Below are 27,498 nucleotides of genomic sequence, written 5' to 3' on the forward strand. Positions count from 1 at the left end.
CTGAGTACATTAGAGATGATCAGGAGATACTTGAGGTCACTTTCCAGTAGGCTGTATCCTCTAAGGTAACGGCTAACCCCTACATCTTTGAGGAGGGTGTGAATTTATGGATTATTCTATGTCAGTGTTAAAAATACGAAGTATTGGCTGGATTCTAACCCACAGAGCAAATTTTACATAGTTTCACATTTTTCTGGGGGAAAAGCTTAATACTTTTCATTAGATTCTTAAGGATGACCCACCTCCATAGAGCATCATAGTAAATGTTTACCAGAACTTCCCTAATGGTTAATGCCTCTGTTTAGAACTTTTACCCAATAGGCATATTCTGATACAGGGATTAGGAGTTATTCCGGATGGTGTATGATTTGGGGGTGGATAGTAGGCCCTGTGAGGTAGGGTTTGGATTTAGGAGCTTTGAGTTCTAGAATTGGTTGTACCACTAATTAGTGCTGTGATTTTAGGAACCTCATAGGCCACCGGTCTATATATGAAGAATGAAAGGACTGCAATAGATAAAATCTCTAGGTGCTTTCCAGCTCCGATGTTTTAATCAAGGAAAATTGCTTTTTGGAATTGCAGTGTTAAGAGGGAGGGCTCCATAGCTCTCGCAGTCCTTTGGCAATGCTGTATTTCCCATGTAGGAGACCTCACGGAGCTGCCTGTGTCCCTAGGGATGGGCTCCCTTGGGTCTCCTCTTTTTCCCTGGGTCATCCGCCTGTTGTGGTTGGGATAAGGAGTGGATAACGTCCAGTCATGTGAGCTGTTTATGTCCCTGTCCTCTCCCCAACTGTAGGTCTTGCCTGACACTCCTGTGGGTCCCTGTGCTTAGCACTGTGTTATCCTACAAACAGTATTTGTGGTGGGTGATTCTGATGATCTATAACTGTTTCAGCTGGGTCCATATTTCAGTAAAATTTAATGGAAGAGATGACATTTTAATTAGGCCTTGAAAATTTGGTGGAATTTTAGATAGAGGGAATGGCATAATCAAAGATATGACAGCAGGAAGGTGTAAGTGGGAAGCAGCAAAGCCCCTGGTTCTCTAGAAAAATAGGATCTAACCACTTTATGAAATCGGTATTCAAGGCTATGACCGCCATATTTTTTTTTTTGCATAGTATCCCCACAGAGAGATTCAGATTCGTGCCTCAGCAGAGACAAATGACAAGTTATAGTCCCTCAGGAACACAGAACTACTTATCTCACTGATTCGCAGGTGCACACTTTTCTGTATTTTAGCACCTCTGAAATAAAGATGTCTTATAATTAATGGCAGCTTACAATTCATTGGCAGCCTTCTTTTAAAAAAAGGTCTTAGTGCTGAGTATATAAAATAATGCTATGTTTGTATCTTAGATTTTGTATCTTTAGATTTGGTGAAATATACTAGTTGAAAACATGAGTGTTAAATCTAAAAATTCCAATGGTGTACTTTAGCACAGTTTATCTGAAAAACAGAGTACATTAAAAGGAAAAATGTGGAACTAGGCTGGAAAAATATCCTACTTTTCTAGAGAACCAGATTAACAGAATGTAAGCACTAATTTATGGAGAGGAGTGTTTGTATAAAAATGTAAAAATTCTTATTGAAAGTATTGTTTCTATAATTGAAATAATCAGACTTTAATTTTTTTATAGGATGAGAAAAATCAGTTAATGACAACAAATGTCTGGTTGAAACAGGTACGTATAAAATTCAAAGGGCATCCTTTGTTGATGACTGGTTTGGCCAAAGGGACATAAATTTGTCATCCCAGTGGATTGGGAGAGTGCAGAAAGATGAGGGCCAATGAGTTGTTCTGTTCATTTAATTAGTAGTTGTTGAGTGCCTGCTACATGCCAGTTCTGGACACTGAGGAAATAGCAAGGAAGAAAACAGACAAAAATCCCTGCCCTCAAGGAACTTCATTATGGTGGGAGGACAACCAACAATGAAGTCATATAGCACCTCAGAAGCTGAGAGCTTGGAGGAAAATTCAGTGGAAAAGGGGATCAGCAGCACTGGGGATTTTACTTTTAAGTAGGGTGGCCAGGGAATGCATCACTGAGAAGGAAAACGTTTGTGCAAAGACTTGAAGGAGGCAAGGAAGCCAGCCGTGTCTCTACCGGGGGAAGTGTTGGAGGCAGAGGGACCAGCAAGTGTGGGGGCCCTGAGGCTGCAGGATGCTTGGTGTGTTCGAGGGACAGCAGCGAGCTGGTGTGGCCAGAGGTGAGTGAGCTATGGGGAAAGCAGCAGGAGATGAGGTCAGTGGCGCAATGGGAGGCCGATGGTACAGTGCCTCATAGGCCACTCCAGTATTTTGGCTATTTGTCTAAGCAAGATGCAAATGGGCAAGAATGCGATGCATTATTTTTATGCAGATAGTCCCTTTTTTTATAAAGGACTTTTTTCTTGGCCACCATGTGTATATATATATATATATATATATATGTATCTCCTCATCCGCTGTTGAGTGCTTCCCTTTGTTCTTTATCGTCACTAATTTTATACAATTCCCTAATCCCACTTCTAAAAGCCATGTATGAAGCACCTCTGGAGTGCAGCTCTAAACTTGATACGATCACAGAATTGTCACTGAATGGAAGTTGGACAAGGTGTTTAAATATGTGGAATGTGTGATAAATGCAAATCCTCTTTGCACAGACAAGTCCAGGAAAAGAGAGTGTTTCTCTTACACTTGGAACTTAGATGCACGTGGCTGCAACTCCTGTGCATGGTCAGTTGGTGGTAGAAAATTCTGGTGCTGAGCAGAGCCACTGAAGGCTTCACGAGGACCCTGGCTAGAGCCTTGGCACCAGGGGACAGGGTTGTGCTCTAGGGCTCATTAAAAAAAGACATGGAGGTGAGTTTTCTCTATTGGGGGTAGAGATGATTTGTGTTTAAAATGTCTAGGTTTGACCCAAAAAAGTAGTTTCCACTGTTTCTGACTATTTTATTGAAATTGAGGCAGGTTTCTTTGTTTTAAAGGAATGGATAGATGTAAAGTTAAGATGGAACCCTGATGCCTATGGTGGAATAAAAGTTATACGTGTCCCTTCAGACTCTCTCTGGACCCCAGACATCGTTTTGTTTGATAAGTAAGTTATAATATCAGTATAGTGGTATGTCTTCAAAAGAAAACACTTTTATTAGTATCAGTCACTAGTAATTTTTCTCTCCCTTTTGAAAACTATTTAGCTATAAAATCAAAAGTTGTGATCTTATGCTCTTTTGTTTCTTAAACCTACAGATGGTTTCTATGGATCTTTGCCTTGTTTCCTGATCATAAAAGTGCTCTTTGATCTCCAAATTTGTAAAACATCTGGGAAATACAGAAAGATATAAGGAAGTGGGGGAAAGTCACCTGTAATCAATCCCATTTTCCCATCATTGAAAGGCAACCACTGTTATTAGTGTATACATATAATGAAATTACTTCATGCCTGGCCATGTACTAAGTGCCTCATGTGCTTTATTTCATTCAATTTTCATGATGACCTCATCAGAAACATAGTTATTACATTTATTTTACAATGAGGTAACAGAAGGTTAGGACAGTTTATGTCTTGTCCAAGATGATATAGCTAACGTGGTAGAGTTGGGGTTCAAACCAAGACATCCCGGGATCACTTACTCTCTTATTTACTAGACTATATATTGACCAACTTCCTTCCAGATTGTTTTGGTGCAATTTTTACTTGGTTGAGGTCAAACTTTATGTCAAAATAGGCATCCTTTTAATTTTGCCTGAACACTGTATTGCAGTTTTCCCACAATGAGGAATGTTAGGTTAATAACTCATATTTATAGGAATCCTTTCTAAGTATGTTTTGAAGATGGTTTTTTAACTTAAGGAGAGGATAATTCTGGGTAGCAGTTTTATTTTATTCTTGGGCCACTCCAGGGAAAATCTGGGAATCTGTACTTGTCTTAAAGCTCTTATTTGCAAAAAGGCAATTTGGCATGGGAACAGAGCAAACACTACACAAAAATATCTTTTATCATTTAAAACCCTTTACCTCCATGCTTCTCAATATGTAAGAGATGAACAAAGCTATAAAGTAACATGATGCGGCTTCTTGGAGCATCATTTTACTCTAACTAATTGAAAAAACATGGGTATATTGTAGAGTAAAATGCCAAAGTCACATGAACTTTAAGATCAAAAATGATGTTTCAAAGAAATTTTATGTTTGTGTACAGCTTCTTTCTAGCCTTCACCGGGTGGGAGAGCTTGAGAGGCACTGCCAGTTTTCAGGGCCATGCCCTGCTTGGTGTTAATCATCTCCTCCTGCCAAAGAAGAAAGCATCCAGTGTTTGTGATGGAGTGGGAGGTTAGGAAGGTGGATTCAGGTCTGCTCTGTGCACATCTGTTTCATGAATAGCCCAATTATATTTTTTGTGTAAAGCAAAAAGGTCTTTTCAACCACTAAAATCCTAGGAGTCTGTGAGAGAGAGATTTATCAGTCCTGGGGTAGGTGTGGAAGAAAGGGTTCAGTTCACAGTAGCATTAGATATTAAAGAAGATGTCCCTAGAGTGGGTGTTCCCTATTGTAACAGGTACTTCTCAACAGTAATTACTTAAAAATTATTTCATGCTATCAGTTACAGACTTAAGTATATAGCTCCTAAAATGCATGCTTGGGCTGTTTTCTCTCTGCATTGCTGTTGCATGTGTTTGCATTTCAGTGCAGATGGTCATTTCGAAGGGGCCAGGACAAAAGTGGTTGTCAAGTACGATGGCACCGTCACCTGGACCCCACCAGCAAACTACAAGAGCTCCTGCACCATCGATGTCACATTCTTCCCATTTGATCTTCAAAACTGTTCTATGAAATTTGGTTCTTGGACTTACGATGGATCACAGGTTGATATAATTTTAGAGGACCAACATGTAGACAAGAGAGATTTTTTTGATAATGGAGAGTGGGAAATCTTGAGTGCAACAGGAAGTAAAGGAAACAGGACCGCTGGCTGTTGCTGGTATGCACATATCACGTACTCGTTTGTAATTAAGCGTCTGCCTCTCTTTTACACCTTGTTCCTTATTATCCCCTGTATTGGGCTCTCGTTTTTAACTGTACTTGTCTTCTATCTTCCTTCAAATGAAGGCGAAAAAATTAGTCTCTGCACATCAGTACTTGTCTCTTTGACTGTCTTCCTTCTGGTAATTGAAGAGATCATACCCTCATCTTCAAAGGTGATACCGCTGATTGGAGAGTACCTGGTGTTTACTATGATTTTCGTGACACTCTCAATTATGGTGACAGTCTTTGCCATCAACATTCACCATCGTTCCTCCTCGACACACAATGCCATGGCCCCTTGGGTTCGCAAGGTATTTCTTCATAAGCTTCCAAAACTGCTTTGTATGAGAAGCCACGTAGATCGGTACTCCGCTCAGAAAGAGGAAACTGGGAGCATTAATGGAGCAAAGCCCAGAAACACACTGGAAGCTGCACTTGACTCTATTCGCTATATTACAAGGCACGTCGTGAAGGAGAATGACGTCCGTGAGGTCTGTGACATAATGGATTTACAAATGCAGATGCAGTATTTCTCGGCTTCAATTCTAAACTCAGAGGTGACCTTGATTACTTTTGGCAGAATAAGCAGTGTGACCCTTATGATTAAGCATAGATTGAGGGCCACAAATGTTGATGCACTATTCTGTAAAAGAGCTTCACTAGTATTAGTTTCAGTTAAAACACCTGCAAAATGGAGTATATATATATATATATAGATGTGACTTCTCCATTTCCCCCCTCAGCATATTGGATGACTAAAGAAAGCTTTAGCGTTACGCTGACCTTTCTATTATTCTAAAGAATAGTTATTCTGCCATATGTTTTTCTGGCTCTGAATGATAAACTGTTTTGATTTTATCCTTCAGTAACTTGGTTTCTTAATTCTATGGGAATTTGCAGACTCAACTGCTTTATACTTTGTCAAAAGTTATTTTATGTTTTTAAGAATGAGCTTCATTGTAGCCTTTATAAATACAGCCAAGATATTTTTCTAGAATAAATATTTTGTTATTCATTTTAAGGGAATGTTAGTGAAATAATTAAAAGGAGTAAGATGTATAACACATGAGAGTATGTTCACAGAAGCTTAGTAAGAGTACCATGACTTGAGTTTAATAATTTAAATATTATTTTAATATAGTGATTTAAGTTTACTCATTTAAGTAATTTAAATTCAAGAATTGAACATGAATATATTTTATTAATGTGATATTGGACTTTTTCTTTCAAAACATGTAAAATTGCAATCTTGTCACTGTCCCTTCTCTTTGTGTAATATTTTAAAAGCTATGCGTATACTAACATTTTCATAAATGAATTTACTTTGAATGTTCCCATTAGAATTATATAATTCTAGTTTCTAAATCTTTTTTTAGAGTGAATATGGTAAAACAGTACCCTGTCCCCCCTCAAAGGGACATTTGATCCATATTTTTATAAGCTTTTAATGCTTATAGATTTGAAAAGTTTCTAATTGGTGACGGTGTAATTAAATTTTGTGTATACTATCTGAAGCTATGAGGGAGTTTTAAAACAGATATTATTTAGGTGATGTAGATTGAGATGGAATTTAATAAATGTCTACAAAGTAAAGGGATTTAAAAGGGGCTCTTTTCCAGGGAGCAAACTTAGAAGCAGGTAAGTGGTGGAGTGTTTATAAACTCCTAAGTTCTCATTATCCCACAACTTGGGGCACAGTGCCTATGGAGAATCCTCATGCTTCCTAAGGGGTCAGGGGACTAGGGAAGCCCCTGGTCAAGGAAATGGCCTTGTAGAGAGGGGAGCCTTTCTGCTCAGAGGCTGATCTCAGCTTGCCCTTACCTTGCGGTAACTGGATCTGCCAAGCCAGTTCTCTGCTAAAGTTGTGAAAAGGGGGAGGAAATGAGCCTCCAGGACCATTAGGTTTATCCTCTGTAAGCCTGTTAAAATTAAACTCAAGCTGGATTCTCTTAAAAATTGAAACCAGTAGCCCTACTGGGCAGGAACAACTAACCAAAATAATCATATAGAATAAGAATAAAGAAACTTTTTTTAGTTTATTGTAAAATATCCAAATAGTATAAATATTTTAATTTTCATTAATAATCTGTAAAAATAAGCTACTTATAAAATATGTATATAATTTTAAAATTATGTACCTTTAATTATTATAATGTGTTGTGTTTTTTTGGTAACAGGTTGTTGAAGATTGGAAATTCATAGCCCAGGTTCTGGATCGGATGTTTTTGTGGACTTTTCTTCTGGTTTCAATTGTTGGATCGCTTGGCCTTTTTGTTCCTGTTATTTATAAATGGGCAAATATAATAATACCAGTTCATACTGGAAATGCAAATGAGTAATACTTCCCAAAGGGTTATAGTATGAATTTAGTTACCACAAGACACATATATCTTATGACACCTTTTATAAAATTATGAAAATGTAAATTGTGTTCAAAATTTGATGTAAAAATCAAGGAAAAAAAATTTGATGCAAGCTTTTAGCAGATTAATAGTTGCGACGGTCAGTTTATCTTAATTAGATCACCTGTTAGAACATCTACCTGCATGACTGAAGTAACAACTGACTAAATAACTTTTGGTCTTCTAAAAAGAGCAGCAAAATATGACCAGAACTGTACTAGAGAAAATTTAATGTTTATGTCCTGGCAAATAATACTAATTTATATTCAGCAGTAAAGTTCACCATTAATTACACTGGAAAACTCCAGCTGAAGACTAATTTTAAATTTTTTTCTGTCTTTGGTAAAGATAATCTCTTGGACCTACATTCATGATGAAACAGCTAATCTTTAGTATAATATACTGTTGTATTAAATAAGCTAAATATCATACTTAGTATGATATCAATTTAAAGTGATGCTGCTTTTCTATAAACTTTTTTAAAATATGAAAAATGGAAACTGACAACTCCTTTAAGGCTTACGTTATTCTTTAGATGCTCAAAATAGTTGTATTAACTATTTTTACAGCTCTCCTTTCAATATAAAATCATACAATAGACAACTCCTGTGGCCATGCGGTAGCATATCCTTAACATTAATTTTAATCCCCTTGTCCACATTTTCCATAATCAATAGAACCATCTTCTATAGAAAATGTAACGTCTATGTCCTTGATTTTAGAATAATCCACTAGAATTATATGAATCCCATTTTAAAACATGTCTATGGATGCTACTAAATCATTCTATGAGAAAACCATCTTCTGAGATAAAAAGATGATACTCTAAAAAGTATAAGCACATTGTTCCACACCTGTAATGCTTCAGTTTTATCTCTTTCATTTCAATAATTACAATAGGATCTATGCGTTGCAAAGGTCTTTAAGTGTAATCTAGTCTTAGCCTATTAGTATTCAGTATGGTGTAATGCGGCACAGCTAAACAAGTTAAATTTCATCTCTAAGTGTCCCCCATTCAGCCATGACCACAAAGAAAAAACTGATAGAAATCTTACATATAACTTAGAACTCTTAGTTCTTAAGCAAATACCTTATTTATTTGTAGTAAATAACCCATCTAAGTTCAAGTCAACACTTAGAAGGCAGAAGGACCCTGTTTAATTTACATTTTATTGTAGTTAGGTGTTTAAAGCCATTTTTGAGTGACAGTCTGGTTGATACATTTAAATTGCCTATTAGCTATCTTAGCATATATACAGCCATAATTAGTCATATATCTAGATCCCTTACTGTTACATAAAAATCTTTTATATACATAAATTTTATAAAGATCTTTCTTCCTCTTGACTTACTGAAACATGAGTCACAGTGGGCTGCAATTTTGTAAGTTTTATTTTCTCATAGGAAAAGCATCATGTGTAGTGAAAAGATTAAAATGCCCTCTGTCAGTGGTGACTGAGAGTCGGAATGGCATGGGTTACTATCTTTCTTACTAATTTGTCTAAAGTAGTGATTCTCAACTGGAGGCAACTTTGTCCCCAAGGGGACATTTGACAGTGTCTGGAGACATGTTTGGTTATCACAACTGGGGGGAGGCCAGGGATGCTGCTGAGACACTACAATGCACAGGACAGCCCCCAGAACAACTAAATTATCCAGCCCAAAATGTCCCAGTGCCAAGGTTGAGAAACCCTGTTTTGAAGTTCATTAATAATGAATGTGTGGTTCAGCAGAATTTCTAATGGTATAACTTAGAATTATGCAAGATAAATAGTTGAGCTCTCTGAAATGGAAGCATGACCCTTAAACTCGTGAAAAACAAACAAGAAATGCATGGTAAGAAATGGTAACAGTGGGGGTACAGCTGAAATAGTGTAAAACTTGAGATCATGGGCTACTTAAAAACCCATTGGGAAATCTGGTACAATACTGAACCAAGTAAGGTTTCAGCGTTTCCAAACAGCAAGTTTTTCTATCCAGTTATGTCTCAACCACTAGGAAAAAGGGGACGGTGTGCGTACTTAGCCCAGTTTAACATGTTCCATAGCACAGCATACTGTTTATCCCCATGAAAGTTATATTTTGACATTTTTATTCATTTATCTTGTCAAAACGGCCAGTTAAATGTTCATTTATCCATAATAAATACGCGGACATTTTTCTTGCATGATTCTTTTTTGAACAAATTCAAGACAACTGGGTAACAGGTAAACCTTGGAGCGTCAGAAACAAAGTCGGTGGCCTGATGACAAACAGTGAGTTGCTGTTATGGAGCAGCCCCTTCCCCACCCCGCCCCCCCACCCCTCGGGCAAGTGCACGGCTCGGTGCTTACACGTCATCCCTGACCATCAAGGGCTGCAGAAACAATCCTGCTGTCCCTAAAATGCACACCAGGATGAAAACCCACAGGAAAATTCGATCAATCACCATGGCAACATACTTCCAATCATCTTGAATCTGAGAAAACAAAAACAAAAAATCATGAATGAGGGGAAAAAAGCATGAATGGAAAAGTGAACTGAACACATTTTCAATGTTAAATATTCAATATGTTGCAGTGGAAGCCATTTTGTCTCCAATATGCAAGAACTTTTTTTCTCTAATTAATGTAATGTGAAGAAATCTACCGTTCTTGTTTCTCTTGATCCTGTGAAGAAACAGGTATAAAATATTTTGTCATGTTAACTTTGTTTCAAATCAGAAATGTCTTAATGTATATGTAAACTTTTTTTCTAAATTGAATTTCAATTTATAAAGTTAGTAAAACCAAGCACTTGACTTATACGCTATGGAATGATTTGGGGCCTTTGTTAGAATGGCTAATACAATCCAGCATCATTTTCCATTGTTTACAAGTCCTAGTTCTTATCCAGTTTTAGATGTTAATTTCCTTTTAACATCTGTCCCCTTGTTTCAAAAATGAAATAAGCACATCAGGGCAAGCCCATTATCACTCTTTCTCTCCCAGTGTCCCCTCTGCATGCCCAACTGACCAAATGTCATCTTTAATTATTAAGCCCGAAATACCATGGACTATAGAGTTATAGAAGAGCTTGAAAATCATAAATAGTTGCCAGCAGTAAAATAAAAGGTGGACGGAGCAGCAAGACTAATTCTACATAAAATAGTTTCAATTTGTTTGAAATAGGAAGAATTGTTTAATTATATGCCTAGACAATTGAGAAAGCAGAGAAACCATAATTGAATTGAGAAAGAGAACCATGAATCAACTGATTTTGAGGAAATAATCACATAATAAAGAGGCAGCATGTGATTTAGTAATTTAATTAAGTGCACTGAAATGGGGCTGGGAGACAAGGATTGTATTGCACCATTATGAGCCTGAGTAAGTGTGTCCTCTTGGTGACACTAAGAAATCATGGTAAAAAGAATTATACTGCTATATCCGCCACAAGTTCCTTTATTTTGAATTCCTAAGACTTTGGTTTGTAAGTGCTTCAATACAACAACAGACCCTGCGATTCTTACCCCCTCTCACCACCTGCTAAACCCAAGGCTCTAGGAGGCAGCGGGGTGGAGACTTGCAACAGACTCACATTGTGATCCCAGCTCTGCTCCTTTCTAGTTGTGAGAATCTGGGTAAATTGTGTGACCTCTCTTAGCCTCATCTATAAAAATGGGGAAACAACAGTACCTCCTCAGAGTTTCATTTTGAGGATTAAATGAAATAATGTGCCTGGCATGGAGTCCTCAATGAACAGTATGTGTTGACAGTAATGCTGATTAACAAAGTCTCATCCAAGCATGAATCTCTGACAGCAGTTCACACAGTTTAGCCTAGTGAGGGAAGACGGGACTCGGGTCTAAACCAGGAATACAACAAGTTCTGCCAGAAGAGGTGGGTGAAAATGAATTTTATATCACATGAGGATACTGTCCATTCTCCGGAAATGTTGGAACTAAGGATGAGCTACAGGAAGTCTCAGTGTTAAGCAAAATGTTGAACTAAGCCAAGCTGCTGGCTCCCTCTTCCTGCCTAATCCTGGAGATGCCACAGAAGCAGGAGGGAAATATGCTTTAAAGAGCATAAGAAACCTGGGGAGGTGTGGACTGGTGTATACCTACATGCAGTAGGGAATAGTGGGCCCGGTCAGGGAGGAAGGTTTCCAAGGATGGAAAGATGGGTGAGCTTTGGAGTTGTGCTCTTTTCTTCCTGCCATGTTGCCCCTTTTCAACTTGCCCATTCCCAGCCCTGAGGTGCAGATTTGGGGGAAACTTCTGAGCAAAGCAAAACCTGACTAAAGAGAAGAGAAGAGAAGGTGCCTGCTGGCCAGCTGCAGCCTGAGGCTTCTCTCCTCCCCACAAGGACTGAGAAACTTCAGTCCAGGGAACAGGACCCGGAGGAGACTGGTACCAGATGGGAGACACATCCCTTGAGTGGCTGGGTCACTGGAGGGGAGGAGCACCTCAAACGGGGGTCTAGCCCGGCCGGCGGTGATGTGGGCCCTCTATCTGGGCCTCTACAGGCGGGACAAGGTGGGGCCTGGACTTGAGCATCTCCCCCGAACACAATTCAGCAAGGACGGCTGACACCCTCAAGAAAAAGTGAGTTTACAGGCCCCGGATACACAAACTTGGCCATATGAAAGAGAATTTATGGAGCACATAGGTCAAAGACTTAAACATACCCTCAGAGATGAGAGAGAATATTTGAAACGAAGTAGGAACAAGCAGTTTTACTAGAGAACCAAGTGGAAAGACAGGTGTGAAAACCAGAACAGTTGTGATAAAGAACTCAACAGCTGGGGTAAGTGGCAAGCAGAGATGCAGCCAAGGAAGGAAGCCGTGAGGTGAGGGATGAGATTGAGGACTCTGCTAGGTAGGAGAAAGGAATGAAGAGGTGGGAAGTGTAAAAGCAATGCAGAGGTGGAGCAGCTGAAGCAGACATGTCCAGATCTGTAGAACAGGAGCTCAGAAAGTGAAAAATGGTGGGCAGGGAAGCTTGAGAGAAATGACCTTGAATTTCCCAGAATTAAAAAAAAAGATGAAAAACCTCAGAATGAAATGGCTTATAAGAATGCCAGAAAATTTAGGACGGAACCACATCCATACACGTTGTGCTTGAAGTCATTAAATTTCTCTACAAGAAAATCCCAATGGCTTCTAAGACAGTATAGATCACTTACAAAGAAACAACACTCAGATTATCTAGAAACTCCAAAAGTGACAGGCACAATGACCATGGAGTAATATTTTCTAAATATTTAAGGAAAAGAACTTCAACCCTAAAATACTGCATCCAACTAAACATTCACTTAAAAGTGAGGGCACACTCCCCCCTAGGTGGGACATGACTCCCAGGGGTGTAAATGTCCCGGGCAATGAGGGACATAACTCCTGGGGATGAGCCTGGACCTGGCATCATGGGTATGAGAAAGTTCTTCACCAAAAGAGGGAAGAAAAATGAAAAAAAAAATTAAGTTTCAGTGGCTGAGAGATTTCAAATAGAGTTGAGAGGTCACTCTGGAGGGCATTCTTATGCACTATATAGATACTCCTTTTTTAGTGTATTGGAATAGCTAGAAGGAAATACCTGTAACTGTTGAACTGCACCCACTAGCCTTGATTCCTGAAGATGATTGCATAACTATGTATCTTACATGGTGTGACTGTGTGATCGTGAAAACCTTGCGGCAGAACAATACTACAGAATAAAATAATTCCAGATATCCCCACTGCCTCACGAGGGAGAACATGTGCCATAGTCAAAACAGAATGCTGTGCCCATATTCCTGATAAATCTGGTAACATCTCTTCTCTTTTAGAACACCTAAATGACCAAGTTCTAACTGTAAGTACACCAGTTGATAATTCTAATTTTTCCGATCCATTCAGTTAGCTACCTTCAGGAATAGGGTCATTCATGGTTACACACTCTTCTTCAAACCATGCTTATAGTCTTCCTAATTGTTGTATCTACTCTTGTCCTAGTCAAATGCCTCTCATTTCTATGGTACTTGAATAATAACTCAAATATATATAAAACTCTTTTCATCTTCTAGAACTCTGGCTAAGAATGATCCATTCTCCCCCGAAGGAAGCTGACAATATCTACAAGTTAGGAGTCAGAGATTTCACCAGATGACCCCTTAATTACTTCGCCCCAATTGTCAGCATGAAGCAGCCAGGACGAACAACAGCCCAATTCCCAAGATTGGAAATGAATATTGTTTAAGGGGGAAATTGTAACAGTGACTTTTTAAAATATAATCATAAAACTGTAAGCAAGCAGGAAATTGTCAAGTAGCCTTAAAATGTAACTTTCAAAGCTAGAGACAGGTATAATGGAAGCTCTTATTCTCACAAAGGAGCAATTTGTAAATGTAAAGTCTGAAGCAGTATATAAAGTCTGCACCCAGATATGAATAAAGCCTTTTCATCTATTTCCCTAAACACCTGGAAACACTTTTCCCAGGTGTCATCTAATTCCTGAAGAAAACAGGAAATTACAAATTATTGAAGTTCTCCAAACCTGTTACATGTTAACTAAAATAATTAACTCCCTTTGTCTCTAATGGGTTTAGCCAATTAAAGAATCACTGGGAGATTGCCCCAAACCTCCCAGATATAGATAAGCCTTTGTCTATCACTCTTGTTGCATGTCAATTAAATGATTATCTCTCTCTGTCTCTGAACCTGGGTATAAAACCCAAATGAAGAAACACTTTGGGGAGGCAGATTTGGGAAAGCTGCCCTTGTCTTCCTGCAGGTGTAAATAATAAACCATCTTTTCCTTTTCAAAAAAACAAAACAAAACAAAAAACTTTTGTGGCTCACACTCCCTTTATCCAGTGTATGGACAGATAAGTAGAAAAATGGGGACAAAAATTAATTGAAAAATAGGGTGGGATGGGGTATGGGATGTTTTTGGTGGTCTTTTTTACTTTCATTCTTTCTATTTATTTATTTATTTTGGAGTAATGATTGTGGTGATGAAGCACAACTATATGATGGTACTGTGAACAATTCATTGTACAGTGTGGATGATTGTAAAGTATGTGAATATATCCCAATAAAACAATTTTTTAAAAAAAAGGTGAGAGCACAATAAATGTTTAAGCCTGAGGTTAACCAATAAATACTATTGAGAAGGTATGCCAATAAGAGAAATAAATCCAAGAGAACACAAGATATACATGAAGGGTATGTAATATGGTTTCATAAACATGATTGAAGACTAAAATAAGGGATGAGCAAAACAAAAAGTATATTCGTAAAAATCCAGAATTAAAGCTCTAGCAAGACCCAGTGTGCTCAAGGAGGTGGAGAAGGTCAGAGGGAGGGTAGAGCAGAGTGGAGTACATGACACAGAGCTAGAGAAATACGAGAGACCGAGATTCAGAAGATCACTTGCATGTGGGTCTAAATCAGCTACTGAAAGAAAGAAAAAATAGAACACACGGCTTTCAGCCAACAGAAAAAATATTGAACTTTCCAATGATTGACTAGAAATAAGGCAAAAAATATATAGATACTAAATGGAAAACATGAAATAAGATGGCAGAAATTTAACCTGAAAAAGAATTATTACAACAAATGTAAAGTAATGAATAATTGTACATATGACAGGCTCTGAAGGGAATGAATGAAATACGTACATCTCAACCATACAGGAAACAGCCTGTCTCAAGCAAAGAGAAATCAGGTGGCTTGGATTCATGCACTCCTCCCAGACCTGGAGAGTAAGCAGGACAGCGGAACCAGCCCTGGGAAGATGGGCAGGCAGAACCTCCCCGGCAGAGCCTTCCAGGGCTCTCAAGAAGCTCGCTAACTAGTCGCCTAATTCAGTAACCCAATCCTAGCCCTAAGTCTGAACTTAAGAGTATTATTACTAATTAAACTCCTTATTAATAATAGATTGAGAATACCACTTCATACCCACTAGGATGGCTATTATTTTAAAAATGAAAACTACCAGTATTGGTGAGGATGTGGAGAAATAGGAACACTCTTGAATTGTTGGTGGGACTATCAAATGGCGGAGCCGCTGTGGAAAGCAGTTTGGCACAGAAAAAATAGAACACAGAACATCACTGAGTGAAAACTTTCCTATCTTTAGTACGTGGCATTAGTTCTAATGTAAGATTTGGGGAGGAAATGAAAATAAGTTCACACAATTTAAATTACGGACAAGAAGATTTGAATAGACTCTTCACAAAAGAAGAAATCCGAATGGCTAATAGGCACATGAGAAAGAGCTCCAGATCGTTACGCAACAGGGAAATGTAGATGAAAACAGCGGGGAGAGTCCCCTCCACCAGGGCTGGTGAGGATGCAAGGTACCTGGAACTCCCAAACTCTGCTGGCAGGAGCGTCAGCTGGTTCACACACACTGGAAAACCTGCAGTATCCACTAAAGTTAAAAATACATCTATCCAATGACCCAGCAATTCCCCGCCTAGGTATATATCCAAGTGAAAGGAGCATCTGTTCACCAAAGGATAGGTGTAAGAATGCTTAGCAGCTTTATTCATCATAACTCCAAACTGGAAATAACCAAACAACTAAAAAAATAGAGTGGTATGGTCATATTGTGGAATGCTACACACACATCAACAACAAAAAAAGGCAACAACAAGGATAAACCTAAAAAATAGAATGCTGAGTGACAGAAGTCAGACACGAAAACATTTATACTATGAGACTCCATTTACAGAAGTTCACAAATAGGCAAAACGAATCAATGTGATCACGATGGTGGTCAGAGTGGGGAGGGAGACGGTGGCTGGGAAAGGGCACAGAGGGAACTTGCTGGAGCCCTGGAAATGTTTCCAATTCTTACTTAGATGGTGGTTACATGGGAGTATACATTATGTAAAAATTCATCAAGCTGTAAACTTAAGATATTCCACTTTAAGTAAATTATACCTCAATGGAAAAAAAAAACATAGTAAGAAAGTAAAAATAAAAACATAAGCTCAGCTGATGAATCTTGGAGATAATCCCACCTATCTCAGCCTATCTCCTAACCCACTCTCTCGGCAGCAGGTGTTCTAGTGGCCCAAACTGCTGGCAGCCCAGTGGTTAACTTACAGGCTTTGTCATTCCATTTCAGATGAGAAAACAGGCTCAGCCAGGTCAGGTGAGCTAACACGTATCCAAGGACATGTGGCTGGTAAGTTGGTTTGAACACACGCTCCTGACTTGAGAAACCAATTTCTTAACTTCCACCCTATGCCTTACCCCACAAGGAACCAATGAATGTCTGTTGGATGAATGAATGACCAATGTCATAATAAATGTCCTTACCTCTTTGGCTTCATTTTGTGCTTTCATATTTTCAGCAATATACTTGACGCTTTCAATAGCTTCTTTGATTTCTGGAGACAAAGCAGAGAGGGACAGCACAGCATCGACAGATTCAGAACTGGAGCTTCTCGTAAGGTTGGCGCTGAAATTCGATATCTTTATCCTGCGGTGGTGGCAGGAGCCACACATCCCGTCCTGGCAGAGATAGCCTTCTTTGCAGCCTTTGGAGTCTGCACGGCTGAAGCAATTCAGATTGGAGAGCTCAGCACTGTAGAAAGGTCTTGACTTCTGAACGTTTCCTTCGTTGCTCGCTGGCCTGATCATAAACATCATCCTGGGCAGCAAGTTCAAGAAAACAGTCTTGACCCACGTGGGCATGGTGTGCGTGGTTGGGGTTCTGTAGTGCACGTTGAGTACAAAGACAGTGATGACGATGGACAAGGTTACAAAAATCATGGTGAACAGGAGGTACTCGCCAATCAGGGGTATTACCAGAGAGGTGGACGGGATTGTCTCGGTGATCACCAGGAGAAACACAGTCAAGGAGAGGAGGACCGAGATGCAGAGCGTCACCTTCTCGCCGCAGTCAGAGGGCAGATAGAAGACGAGCACGGTCAGGAAGGAGATGAGCAGGCAGGGGATGATGAGGTTGATGGTGTAGAACAAGGGCAGGCGCCGGATGTACAGTGAGTACGTGATGTCTGGGTAGATCTCCTCGCAGCAGTTGTACTTGATGTCGTGTTTGTAGCCAGGGGCTTTGATGATGGCCCACTCGCCACTCTCCCAGTAGTCCTTGAGGTTCATGGAGTTGCCGATCAGGACCAGGTCGATTTTTGCCTTGTCGTAGGACCAGGAACCGAACTTCATGGTGCAGTTTTGGTAATCAAATGGGAAGTAGGTCACGTCGATCTTGCATGAGCTCTTAAAGATGGCCGGAGGTATCCAAGTCACTTCCCCCGTGTACTTGAGTAAGGCTTTGGTCTTGTCATCCACCTGGAAATCCCCAACAGCACTGCAAGGACAAAAAGAAGGCCATGCAACACGTTCGTCAGTACAGCTTCTCACGCCGCCATCAAGTAAACAGCAAGAAATTATTTGTAGGTGTAGAACTACAGACTGTGAGAGCCGAAGGGGGCCAAAAGCCATCTAACTCACCACCCCATTTTACCAATGGGGTTACTGAGGTCAAGAGAAGGGAACAAGCTGATGAGCTGGCAGAATTGAGACCAGAACCCCTCCTCAACATGACACACTCACCACTCCTGGGTCACATCACCAGTTCATTCCTCAATAGTACAGCTCCCGATTTGGTATTTGTTGAGATATCCCCATGCAACAGAAAGGGATTTATCCCTTTAAAGAAATGGCACGTTAAGTTTTCTTTCCATGGGACATAAGTGGCCATAATGGAGTTGGGTGTTTAGGTGGTGTTTGAGGATATTTGCCTCCTGCTGTCCCTGTGGCTTGGACCTTGTCCGCATCTCCTCATTCATCATCCCCCTCCCCCGCCACCACCAGGTGCCCAAAGCATGTGCACTGCACATGTGTGAGACACAAAGGGACACAAGGACCACCTGTGGGAGCCACTCCATGAAAATGAATCATTTGTGGGTTTGTGACCAAGTCCTACCTCTAGATTCTGATTCTGAAGCTTGCCACACTCCCCATTCTTCCTAGCACTATCTTAGAATGAATAACCTTGTTTTCTGATTCCTTGTCTTTCAAATTCAGCATTAACAGGTTCCTTCACCTTCAGTTTCCCTATCTTTGTCCTTTTCTTCCCATGTTTTTCCTCTCTTCCTTTCTTTTTATACAGAAGTACACATCTTAGAATCATCTTGTTGGTATTTATAAGATCTGCTTATGATAAACTAAATAACCTGTCAAATCTTGCCTGCAGATTTCTTCTGCAGCAGCCAGATGAGGTTATCTGGGAGTAAGGCTGGCCAGTCGGTCCCCACAATGCCCCCGCCTGGTAAAGGTTCTCAATATTCCCTTGGAGCCGCTCTATGGGATTTCTCGGAATTCTACATTTGAAGGCACTCAAACCCTTCAAAAGGAACCACCATCATACCCCTTGGCCCCGTAACAAAAGAGATGAAGAGCAATTACAAAGCATAAACATTTAGGGATACCCTTGTGTTGTTACTGTTACTGGATAAGAATGTGTGAAAACAGAAGGGGAACTTTTCTGGTACACGTTCCCCTCCTTGCTGGTCCGTGGCCTGCCACGCTCACGTGGTTCTGTTGAGCAGGACGATCGTGACACGTGAAGACCTGCTGCCAAAGCCACTACCCACCATCACCAGTGTTGCCTAGTTTGCCCCAAGGGCACCATGCTGGGGGTTATAACAGTCATAGCCCCACTACACCCCAACTGTGCCCTCAATTCCCCACAAGAAGATTATTCTTGGCTCCTGGCTTGCAGAAAAAGGGAGTGGTTAAGGAGAGGAGGGAGAAGGCATCCACACAGCCCCCAAGGGGACTTGACCTGTGTTCAGCCCCCAACAAGCCCCTGTGAGGGCTGCGCTAAGCAGAAGCTTGAAAAGACCCTGGGAGGATGGAAGCCTCCTGAACAACTTTCCTTACACATCCTGGATCGACAAAACGTCAGAGCAGGAAGGGACCTTCAGCGCCCAGGGTCTAGTCCAGGGATCTGGCTGCCTGTTTCTGCAGGTTTTACTGGAACACAGTTTACATATCATCTGTGGCTGCTTTCACGCTACAATGGCAGAGCTAAGTAGTTGCAACAGAGACCACATGGCCCACCCAGAAAGCCTGACATATTTACCACATGGGCCCCTCCAGAAAAAGCCTGCCAACCCCTTCTTAAGTCCAAGTTTCATTTTATGAAAGGGGAAAGTGAGGGCCCGAGGACAGGAACGACTTGCTCAAGATCCGGCAGAGAATTTGTGGCAGAGCCTTAGCCTGTCAGAATGCGGGGACCCCGGTCACTGTGGCTGCTGCCCGTGGAGAACCCTGGCTGCGTCCACCCAGACCAGGGGCCCGGGAGCCGCTGGGGCAGACGACGGAGACCCAGCTGGGACTTGGGTCTGGAACAGCCACTTGGTGGGAACTTGGTAAATATGTGTTGATTGAATGAACGACCAAGAAATAAATGATGATCTCACCCCCACGAGGAACCCAAGAGATGACGGCCCCAGAGAGGGTCTCAGAAATATGCTGCTGAACCACGTAGGTTGATTTAAAAAATTAAGAAATAGCTAGAAGTTAATACTTGAAACTATCAAACTGCAACCCAGTAGCCTGGACTCTTGAAGATGATTGTATGACAATGTAGCTTACAAGGGGTGACAGTGTGATTGTAAAAGCCTTGTGGATCACACTCCCTTTATCCAGTGTATGGATGAACGAGTAGAAAAATGGGGACAAAAAACTAAATGAAAAATAGGGTGGGGGGGGACGATTTGGGTGTTCTTTTTTTACTTTTATTTTTTATTCTTATTTCTATTCTTTCTGGTATAAGGAAAATGTTAAAAATAGATTGGGGTGATGAATGCACAACTATATGATGGTACTGTGAGCAGCTGATTGTACACCATGGATGACTGTATGGTATGTGAATATATCTCAATAAAATTGAATTAAAAAAAATTAAGAAGGCATGACAGGTACAAACACGACCAAAAGTATTACTTTAATGCAAGGGAAGATTAAGAGCGTAAGTGGTGTGGGGGGTGGTGAGGGTTTGAAAGAGATTTTGATGGTGTCAGCTTTTTTAATCTCTCCAAATTCCCTCAGAAGAATAGGGCAAGTAGGAGCACAAAAGACAAAACTCACTGACAACACTGTCGAGAGAGTTAGGTTACAGTGTCCTATGAACCTCAGGCTAAGAGAGCACGGGGTCAAACCACCCACACCAGCAGGACCTGTGTGGGATCTGAGCAGGGTGAGTTGAGGAGGAGGAAGCTGAGGGGAGAGAAAGGAAGTTCTGATGCCCTGAGAGCCCCAGACACAGAAATCACCAAGAAATACCTGCCCCTTAATAAAGAGGACCCTCTCCGCATGAAATCCTCAGCAGGTGGATCTGAAAGTAACCAGTGAAACAGAGAAACAGGGAAGGTTCCACAGGCTCCGGTTTGTGGAGCAGAGCGGGGAAAAAAAAAAAAAAAAAAGACTATGGGACTCTCCAAGGATCTGCAGAGAAGTGAGCCAGTGAACATGAACTCGGCTCTCAAGGATCTCAGAAATGCCCATCAAATACTCCCTTCCCACCGAACAGAGACCCACCCAAAGGAAAAGCTGCTTGGGGTAGAATCCAAATTGAACAGGGCAGAAACTGGGGGTGAGAAGACAAACAAGTTTCCGAAACCAGAGAAGGAGGTGTCCAGAAGCAGCAGCTCTTAGACTGGGGAGGTAGCTACACAGATGCCAGGCTTTTTAAAGCTTCAAGATAACAATTCGAGGAGGGATCTCGGAAGCAGGTGGAGCAAGACCTACACTTACCTGCTCCCATCCCATAGGAACGTATTCCTGAAAGTACAGCATTTTACATGAGCAAGAGAAAAAAACTGGATTAAATCCCATATTAACACACTAAAAATATACACAAAAAGAATAACTGAATAACATATCAGCAGATAAGGGCACACCAGAAAAATATGGCTACAAAGCAGATGAAAGCTATAATCTGATGTTACAAATAATGCAAAAAGAAATTAAGAAAACTGTAAAAACTGTTTCTGTAAATCAGAACAGAAAAGCTAAGAAATAATATGGCTAAACAACAGGATGTATAAAGAAATGATAGAACTTAGGAAAGAATTAGGAAAAAGGAAGAAAAATCATTTTGGAAATAAAGACTGAACTAGAAGAAATGTAAGATGGACAACATGGAAAAAGCATAGTAATGGAAATAGAAGACAAAAGGAGAAATTTTTAAAATTAAGCAGAAACAGAATTGAGAGAAAATAATATCCTAATAATACAGGCAAAGAAGTTCCAATATGTGTAAAAATGGAAACCATGGAGAGAAAAATAAAAGCAATGGAACAGAAAAAAATATCAAAAACTCTTAACTCAATAAAAGGTTTATCCACATGGGAAAATTTACTCAGGAGAGTCAACCCCAAGACATTCTGGTAAAACAACTAGACTTTAAAGACAAAGGCAAAATTCCTCTTGGTATCCAAGCAAAAAGAACAATCCACTTATAAACAAGGTGACAACCCATACCGGCTTGCCCAGGACGGTCCTGTTTTACATCTGTGGTCCTGGCGTGCATAATAATAGTGTCCCCTTTCACTCTCAAAAGTCACTCTACTCACACAGAAAAGAAAATCAGATTGGCATAAAATTCTGACAGCAACACTTCATACCAGAAGACAACGAGGCAGCGTTTTGAAGACTTTAATGGAAGAAACTACTGGCCAACGATTTTATATCCAGCCAAAGTGACCCAAAAGTATAAACATAAAGGCTACACTCAGTTACGAACTTGCAAGAACTTAGGGTACATTGTGTCCAGGAGCACTTTCTGAGGATTCTACTAGAGTATGAACTTCAGAAAACAAAAGTCATAGGAGAAACTTTGGAATAAGGAAAAAAACGTTTTATTTCTAGAGTATCAAAATGAAGAGAATCTCTCAACAGAAGGCCAATCCTGGGAAATACAAGTTCTAATGAGGAGAGAAAAGCAGCGCTGGATGATTTTAAGTGTGATTTTTGGTTTCAGATTCCAAGGAAATTCTTTATTTTATCTGTTCCTCTCCACATACAAATCTGAAGGAGTTCCTTATGTCTCTCATTGTTAAAATCATACATCTTAAAATACTCCAGCTGTTCACCCAAGACCACTAGCCAGAAAACAGCTATATAACCCAAAACATGATAAAAAGTTTTGCCCATTTTTTTAATTCTAGCTTAGCAGAAATTCTCTAAACCCTGCCCAGCTCCCTAAGAGTCTTTAGGCCATGAGATTTCTATGACTGCTTAACAGTGCAAGGAAAAAATGCTGCAAACCAGCTGAGTTTATCTTGTGTCCCACTTCTCTATGGACCAGACTACAGACACAAATTGCATGGAAGAAACTTAATTTATAAATGCTGTGTTGTCTTGGGAAAAGACTAAACACGGACTGCCTTTGAACTCCACCCTTCCCCTGCTGGCATGTACAGGGTCAGGCACCTGGCGGGGGCTGATTCATCTGGTGAGGAAGAGAATGAAGCCTTCCTGGGGTCCTAACCTCCCAGGGCCCAGCTGGGACCTCATAGACGGCTGAGTCTTAGTGAGGGCCTCAGGGCAGGTGCCCACCCCCCACAGTTCTTCTCTTCCTTGCCCTTCCTCCAGCTTGTCAGTACGTATTTGGATATAATAATTCATGCCTGAGTTCCCTGCTGTGATAAACTACCGGAGGCAGGGAAGGGCCATGTTTTGCTAACCACAGTATCTCCAGTGCCTGACATCTAGTAGATATTCAGTAAATACCATATACCTGCTGAGTGAATCAAGCCCTCTTGGAAAAGGCCCGAGGAAGGCCAGGGAATAAGCCACAGCAGACCGAGACCCGGAGCCTAAGCTGATAGGCCTGAGAGGGTGCAGGCCACCCCAGTATCTTACTTGTTATACAGCACGATGTCTGGCTTCCAGATCTTCTGTGCAGGGACACGCATGAACTCTGCCCCATTATAGTCGGAGGGGTTCCACTTCAGCTTATAGTCATTCCAGATCTGGGAGAGGAGGCAGGGAGGGAGAACGGACATCAAAAGGACCAGCAGGGTCTTATTCCTCTTGACATGACGCAACTTGGTCACGCCCCATCCCTGCTGCATGTCACTGAGTGCCCAGTGCCACAGACCTCACCGGCCCAATTTCTCACATGGGTGCAGTTGGGGAGACAGCACTAGACTAAGAGTCTGCAGGCCACTGCCTGGCTCCATGGGAGCCACTGCCTCCATGATGGTGGACAAGCCCAGCCCTTATCAGTCAAAGAAGGACTGGTAGTGCTTTCTCAGGTCACTCTAGAAGCAGTGTCCAAGCTCCATGCCTTAGCTCCTGCTGTTTCCACCCCCCAAAATGGCTCTCTGGGGGGGGGGTTTCAGACAGGTTCCCCAATAAGCCCCAATAAGAGGGTGCTATTCAATCACACACAGAACCCTCTTCCACTTCCAGGTTAAGCAGGGTTGGCTTCTAAAGGGTTCGGGGGAAAGGAGTCATGATCCCCTCGGGGCCCAGGAAGTGTCTGGGTGCAGAGGCTGGGAGGTCCAAGCCCTGAGCTCCTGAGGAGGGGGAGGTGAGGCTGCAGCCACAGAGGGAACCTGTGTCATGGAGAGCTGGGGGTGGGGGGCACCATGCCCACCTGGCCTTCCAGCCGCCCGAGGAGAAAGGCTACGTGAGCTGAGCACTTGGTAAAACAGGGTCATTATCTCTCTCTCAGCATGGCTGGACAAAGCCTCCTTGGGGAGGCCATATGGAAGATGATTTCTTTGGTCTCAATCAGACCCGGAAAATCTAGAGCCTCCACCACACCCCACCTCCATCAACATCTAATTCTGAATCAAGGGGGAGTTTCTGGCAAGAGGAGGGGAAGAATGTGGCCTCAGGAACTGCCCTAGAGTCGGGGCCAAGGCTCGGTCCCAGGTCTGTCCCATTTTGTTATATGACCATAGAGAAGATCTCTTCCTCCAGGCTAGTCTGTCCTTCTATGACTTGAGGCCCTTTCAGGGGGGACTGTAGTGCAGTGCATTTGACCCCAAGCCCTGAAGGAGATACACCAGCCCCATCAGTGACCCCCACACTGTTGGGCAGAAGCGGATCTTGGTCGGTCATTGGGCCCTGCCCTTCCTGGCTCATGGACAGCAAATACAGTGAGCACCACCAGGGGGCAGCAGGGCGCAGGGCCTGACCCTTACTTGCTTCAGCCACAAGTTGGTCTCCATGATCTGGTTTACTTCATCCTAGAGAGCGAGATTAAAGCAGACAGGTGAATCACAAAAACAAGGCTGGCTCCAGGAAAGCCTCTTCCGAAAGACCCCCCACGACCACAGTTTGTGGCCCTGGCACTCACCACCTTCACCAGCTGAGACATGGACACTTCAAACTGGATGATGACCGGGTCCGACACATTGGCCACAGGACGGATTATCTCATTGTAATCTTCGAACAGCCGCTCAAACAAACGGTGCTCAGCTTCAGAGGCACTGGCCACTGAGGGAAACAGCCCTGTCAGATCCTGGGGAAACTGTACCTTGTCCCTCCCCACCACCAGGGATATTACCCTCCTACAGTCTCCCCTACACCCACTGGGGATACTCTGTGGAATCCCAGACTTTCAGGCCTCCTTGAGTTACAGATGGGGAAACTGAGGCCCAACAAGGACAGGGATTCCACCAGGTCACACACAGAGAGAGGCACAGTGTTTGCAAGTCTGGGCTCTGAAGCTGGAAAGAGCTGGTTCAAATCCTGACAAACCCCATGAGCTGTGTGAGTTCAGGCAAGTGGCTTAACCTGTCTGAACCTCAGTTTCTGTATCTGTAAAAATAAAGATTATAAATGATTGCACCTCCTGGGGTTGTGAGTGAAGTGCTTAGCTCAGTGCCAGGCATGTGGTAAAAGCTCAAGAACTATTATTTATCCTTACGGTCACTGTTACTACAGGGCAGGGGTGGGATGCAAGCACAGTCTACTGGGTCTAGCCCTCACTGCTTTCATGATGGAGAGATGACCACTCTACTCCAGGGCCAGGACCACCCAGGGCCGCCCAGGTGAGAGACTGCAGCTCAGGTCTGGGGCTCCCCTTTACCCTACCCAGAACCTTGCAGGGCTGTGGCCGCAAGCCGTTTAGAAGTGAGGCACCCACGTGGCTCTGATAATCTCAGAATGTGACCCACAGGTGACGCTGCCTTCACATCCTGATGGAAGATCCTTACCTGTCTGGAAACCCCAGCACAGATGTGGCAATTTAGGTCAGCTGTCTGCTGCTTCCCACTTACAGATCTGGGAACACCCATGGGGAAGGGATGAGAGGAATCCTTGGGGAAGTTGGACCCAACTTCAGTCCTTGAAATGGCATCTTGGCTGCCCCCCTGTCCCCAGAGTTAAAGGAGGGGCCAAAGGGAGGACGAGGATGGGGAGGATAGGGGGATGGGGGGTAGGGGGAGGGAATGCAAGCACTCTGAGTAGTGAGGGCCTCAGCAGCAGGAGCAGAAACAGAGTCCTGAAAGCACCCCCAAAGCGTTCTCAAAACCGACCACCCGTTTTTGGGCCCGCAGACGAGCCCTCGCGGTCACGCCAAGACCCCGCTCCTCGGTATCAGTTCAACCACAGGCAGGCCTCCCAAAGAGCCTTCTGGCGGTGGGCCAGGCCCGGGTTCTCCCCCGAGTGCTTAACGGGTTCCTCTAAAGTCAAGGTTGGGAGGCAGGGAGTGCGCCCCGCGAGGGTAAGAAACACGGAGAGCCGAGAACGAGGAGGAAAGACACACTCCCGCCCCAGTCCCGAAACGGCCCCCTTTACCCATACTGGCCTTGGGCAAGTCTTTAGCCCTCTCTGGCCTCAGTTTCTCCACCTATATGTAAAAAAGAGGACGTGGGCAGTATGTGGACAGTGAAACCGGAGGCCTCGGTGCGCCGGTTCGGCAACCAGTGCTCAGAGCAGGGCGACCAGCAGGACCAGGACTCAAACCTGGAGTTCCCCGGGCCCGAACCTAAAGGGCTCAACAATCCGGAGCCCTCCCTGCGCCTTCGTGGAAGCGCCCAAGTGGCTCTCGGGAACGGTGAGCAGTAAGGAAAAAAGCATCCCCTATCCAATTCGCCGCCAGCCGGGTCCGCGTCCACGCAGGGACAGAGTCCCCCGGAATGGCGCCCCCAGCCTCGCCCTCCCCAGCGCCCCATCTCTCCGCTTCCCTGCGCTCCGCTCCCGTCCCCTTCGGACTCTGCGCCCAGAATTGGGGCGCCCGTTCTTCCGACCACCCTCTGCCCGCGCCCAGGCGCCCGCACCTGGCGGCAGCAGCAGCAGCAGCAACAGTAGCGGAAACGGCGCCCGGGTCTGAGAAAGCCCCTGCGCGCGGGCTCGGCGCCGGCGGGCGTCCATGACTCGTCGGCAGGGCTGGTCGGAGACCCCGCGCGGACTGGGCGGGAGGCAGGGGAGCGCCGCAGGTCGGGGTTTCCTGCCGGCTAAGGGCCGACTGAGCCTGAAAGAATGGACGCCGCCGTCGGGGAGACAGCCTCGCACGCTGGGATCCCCGCGCTAACCGCGGACACCAAGCAGTGCAGGCGCCGAGGACGCGCGGGGCTCGGTGCGCGCCCGAGCGCTGGCTCCTCCCGGCTTCACGCCGATCCCCGGGCGTCGGGCCCCGCCCGCCGCTGTGGGGGCCCCGCCCACCCCGCGGGCGCCCAGGAGCGCTCGGGCCAGGCGGGAGGAGCACCCGCAGCCCGAGTGGAGCTTCCCGAATCTCGTGCGTGGGCAGAGCGGAGGAGGCAAGCGAGGTCGCACCAAAGGGAGGGGACTCGGTGTCTTTCGCCCCTGTACCGCGTGGTGTCTTCCCTCACTCTCTGGCGTGTATAGTTCCACTGACGGCTCCGCGCGGGACCAGGTGCGAGCGAGTCTGTCGGGAGCCAAGAGGCAGAATAGGGACCGAATCTGAGTCCTCGGTTCCGGAAGGGACTTGAGGCCCACTGGGCTAGACAGTCGACGTGGGAGCCAGCCTGTCCGCCCAAGAAGTTCCAACACATTCTCGAAACAAGACCTCAAATATTTGACGCTACTAAGTAATTAACAATTTGTTTTAGGTGTGGTAATGGCAGTTGGTTGTTTTTAGTCTTTAAAGCTTCGGGGAGTGGGTTAGAGTCCTTTGAAAAA

At 43.3% G+C, this 27,498-nt stretch overlaps 2 protein-coding genes across 10 annotated transcripts in view; one reads left to right on the forward strand and one right to left on the reverse strand.

Annotated features, from left to right (window-relative positions):
* Window positions 1–10,574, forward strand: part of CHRNA5 (cholinergic receptor nicotinic alpha 5 subunit) — a 52,577-nt gene extending 42,003 nt beyond the window's left edge. The window contains exons 3-6 of one of the 4 annotated variants that reach the window (XM_037833303.1): window positions 1,642–1,686; window positions 2,972–3,081; window positions 4,673–5,501; window positions 7,188–10,574. In XM_037833303.1, the coding sequence (XP_037689231.1) occupies window positions 1,642–1,686; window positions 2,972–3,081; window positions 4,673–5,501; window positions 7,188–7,349 (1,146 nt within the window). In that variant the 3' untranslated portion in view covers window positions 7,350–10,574. Of the gene's footprint in view, window positions 1–1,641; window positions 1,687–1,818; window positions 2,330–2,647; window positions 3,082–4,672; window positions 5,502–7,187 lie in introns of those variants that run through there. The other 3 variants (XM_037833304.1, XM_037833305.1, XM_037833306.1) reach the window with 3 other exon arrangements.
* On the reverse strand, window positions 7,171–26,924 carry CHRNA3 (cholinergic receptor nicotinic alpha 3 subunit). 6 transcript variants are annotated; one of them, XM_037833300.1, is made up of 8 exons: window positions 26,637–26,924; window positions 25,572–26,206; window positions 24,710–24,849; window positions 24,555–24,599; window positions 23,263–23,372; window positions 16,684–17,695; window positions 9,746–9,870; window positions 7,171–7,287 (listed from the first exon to the last, which is right to left on the reverse strand). In XM_037833300.1, exons 3-8 carry the CDS (start codon window positions 24,728–24,730, stop codon window positions 7,257–7,259), a joined length of 1,344 nt encoding a protein of 447 aa, XP_037689228.1. In that variant the 5' UTR covers window positions 24,731–24,849; window positions 25,572–26,206; window positions 26,637–26,924; the 3' UTR covers window positions 7,171–7,256. The 6 variants fall into 6 exon arrangements, with proteins under 6 accessions (XP_037689228.1, XP_037689227.1, XP_037689225.1 ...); XM_037833299.1 differs by having other exon boundaries at window positions 25,045–26,206; XM_037833297.1 differs by having other exon boundaries at window positions 24,946–26,206.
* Between the last annotated feature and the right edge of the window lie 574 nt (window positions 26,925–27,498).

This window comes from Choloepus didactylus, chromosome 4, assembly GCF_015220235.1.
Source record: "Choloepus didactylus isolate mChoDid1 chromosome 4, mChoDid1.pri, whole genome shotgun sequence".
Taxonomy (NCBI): Eukaryota; Metazoa; Chordata; class Mammalia; order Pilosa; family Megalonychidae; genus Choloepus; species Choloepus didactylus.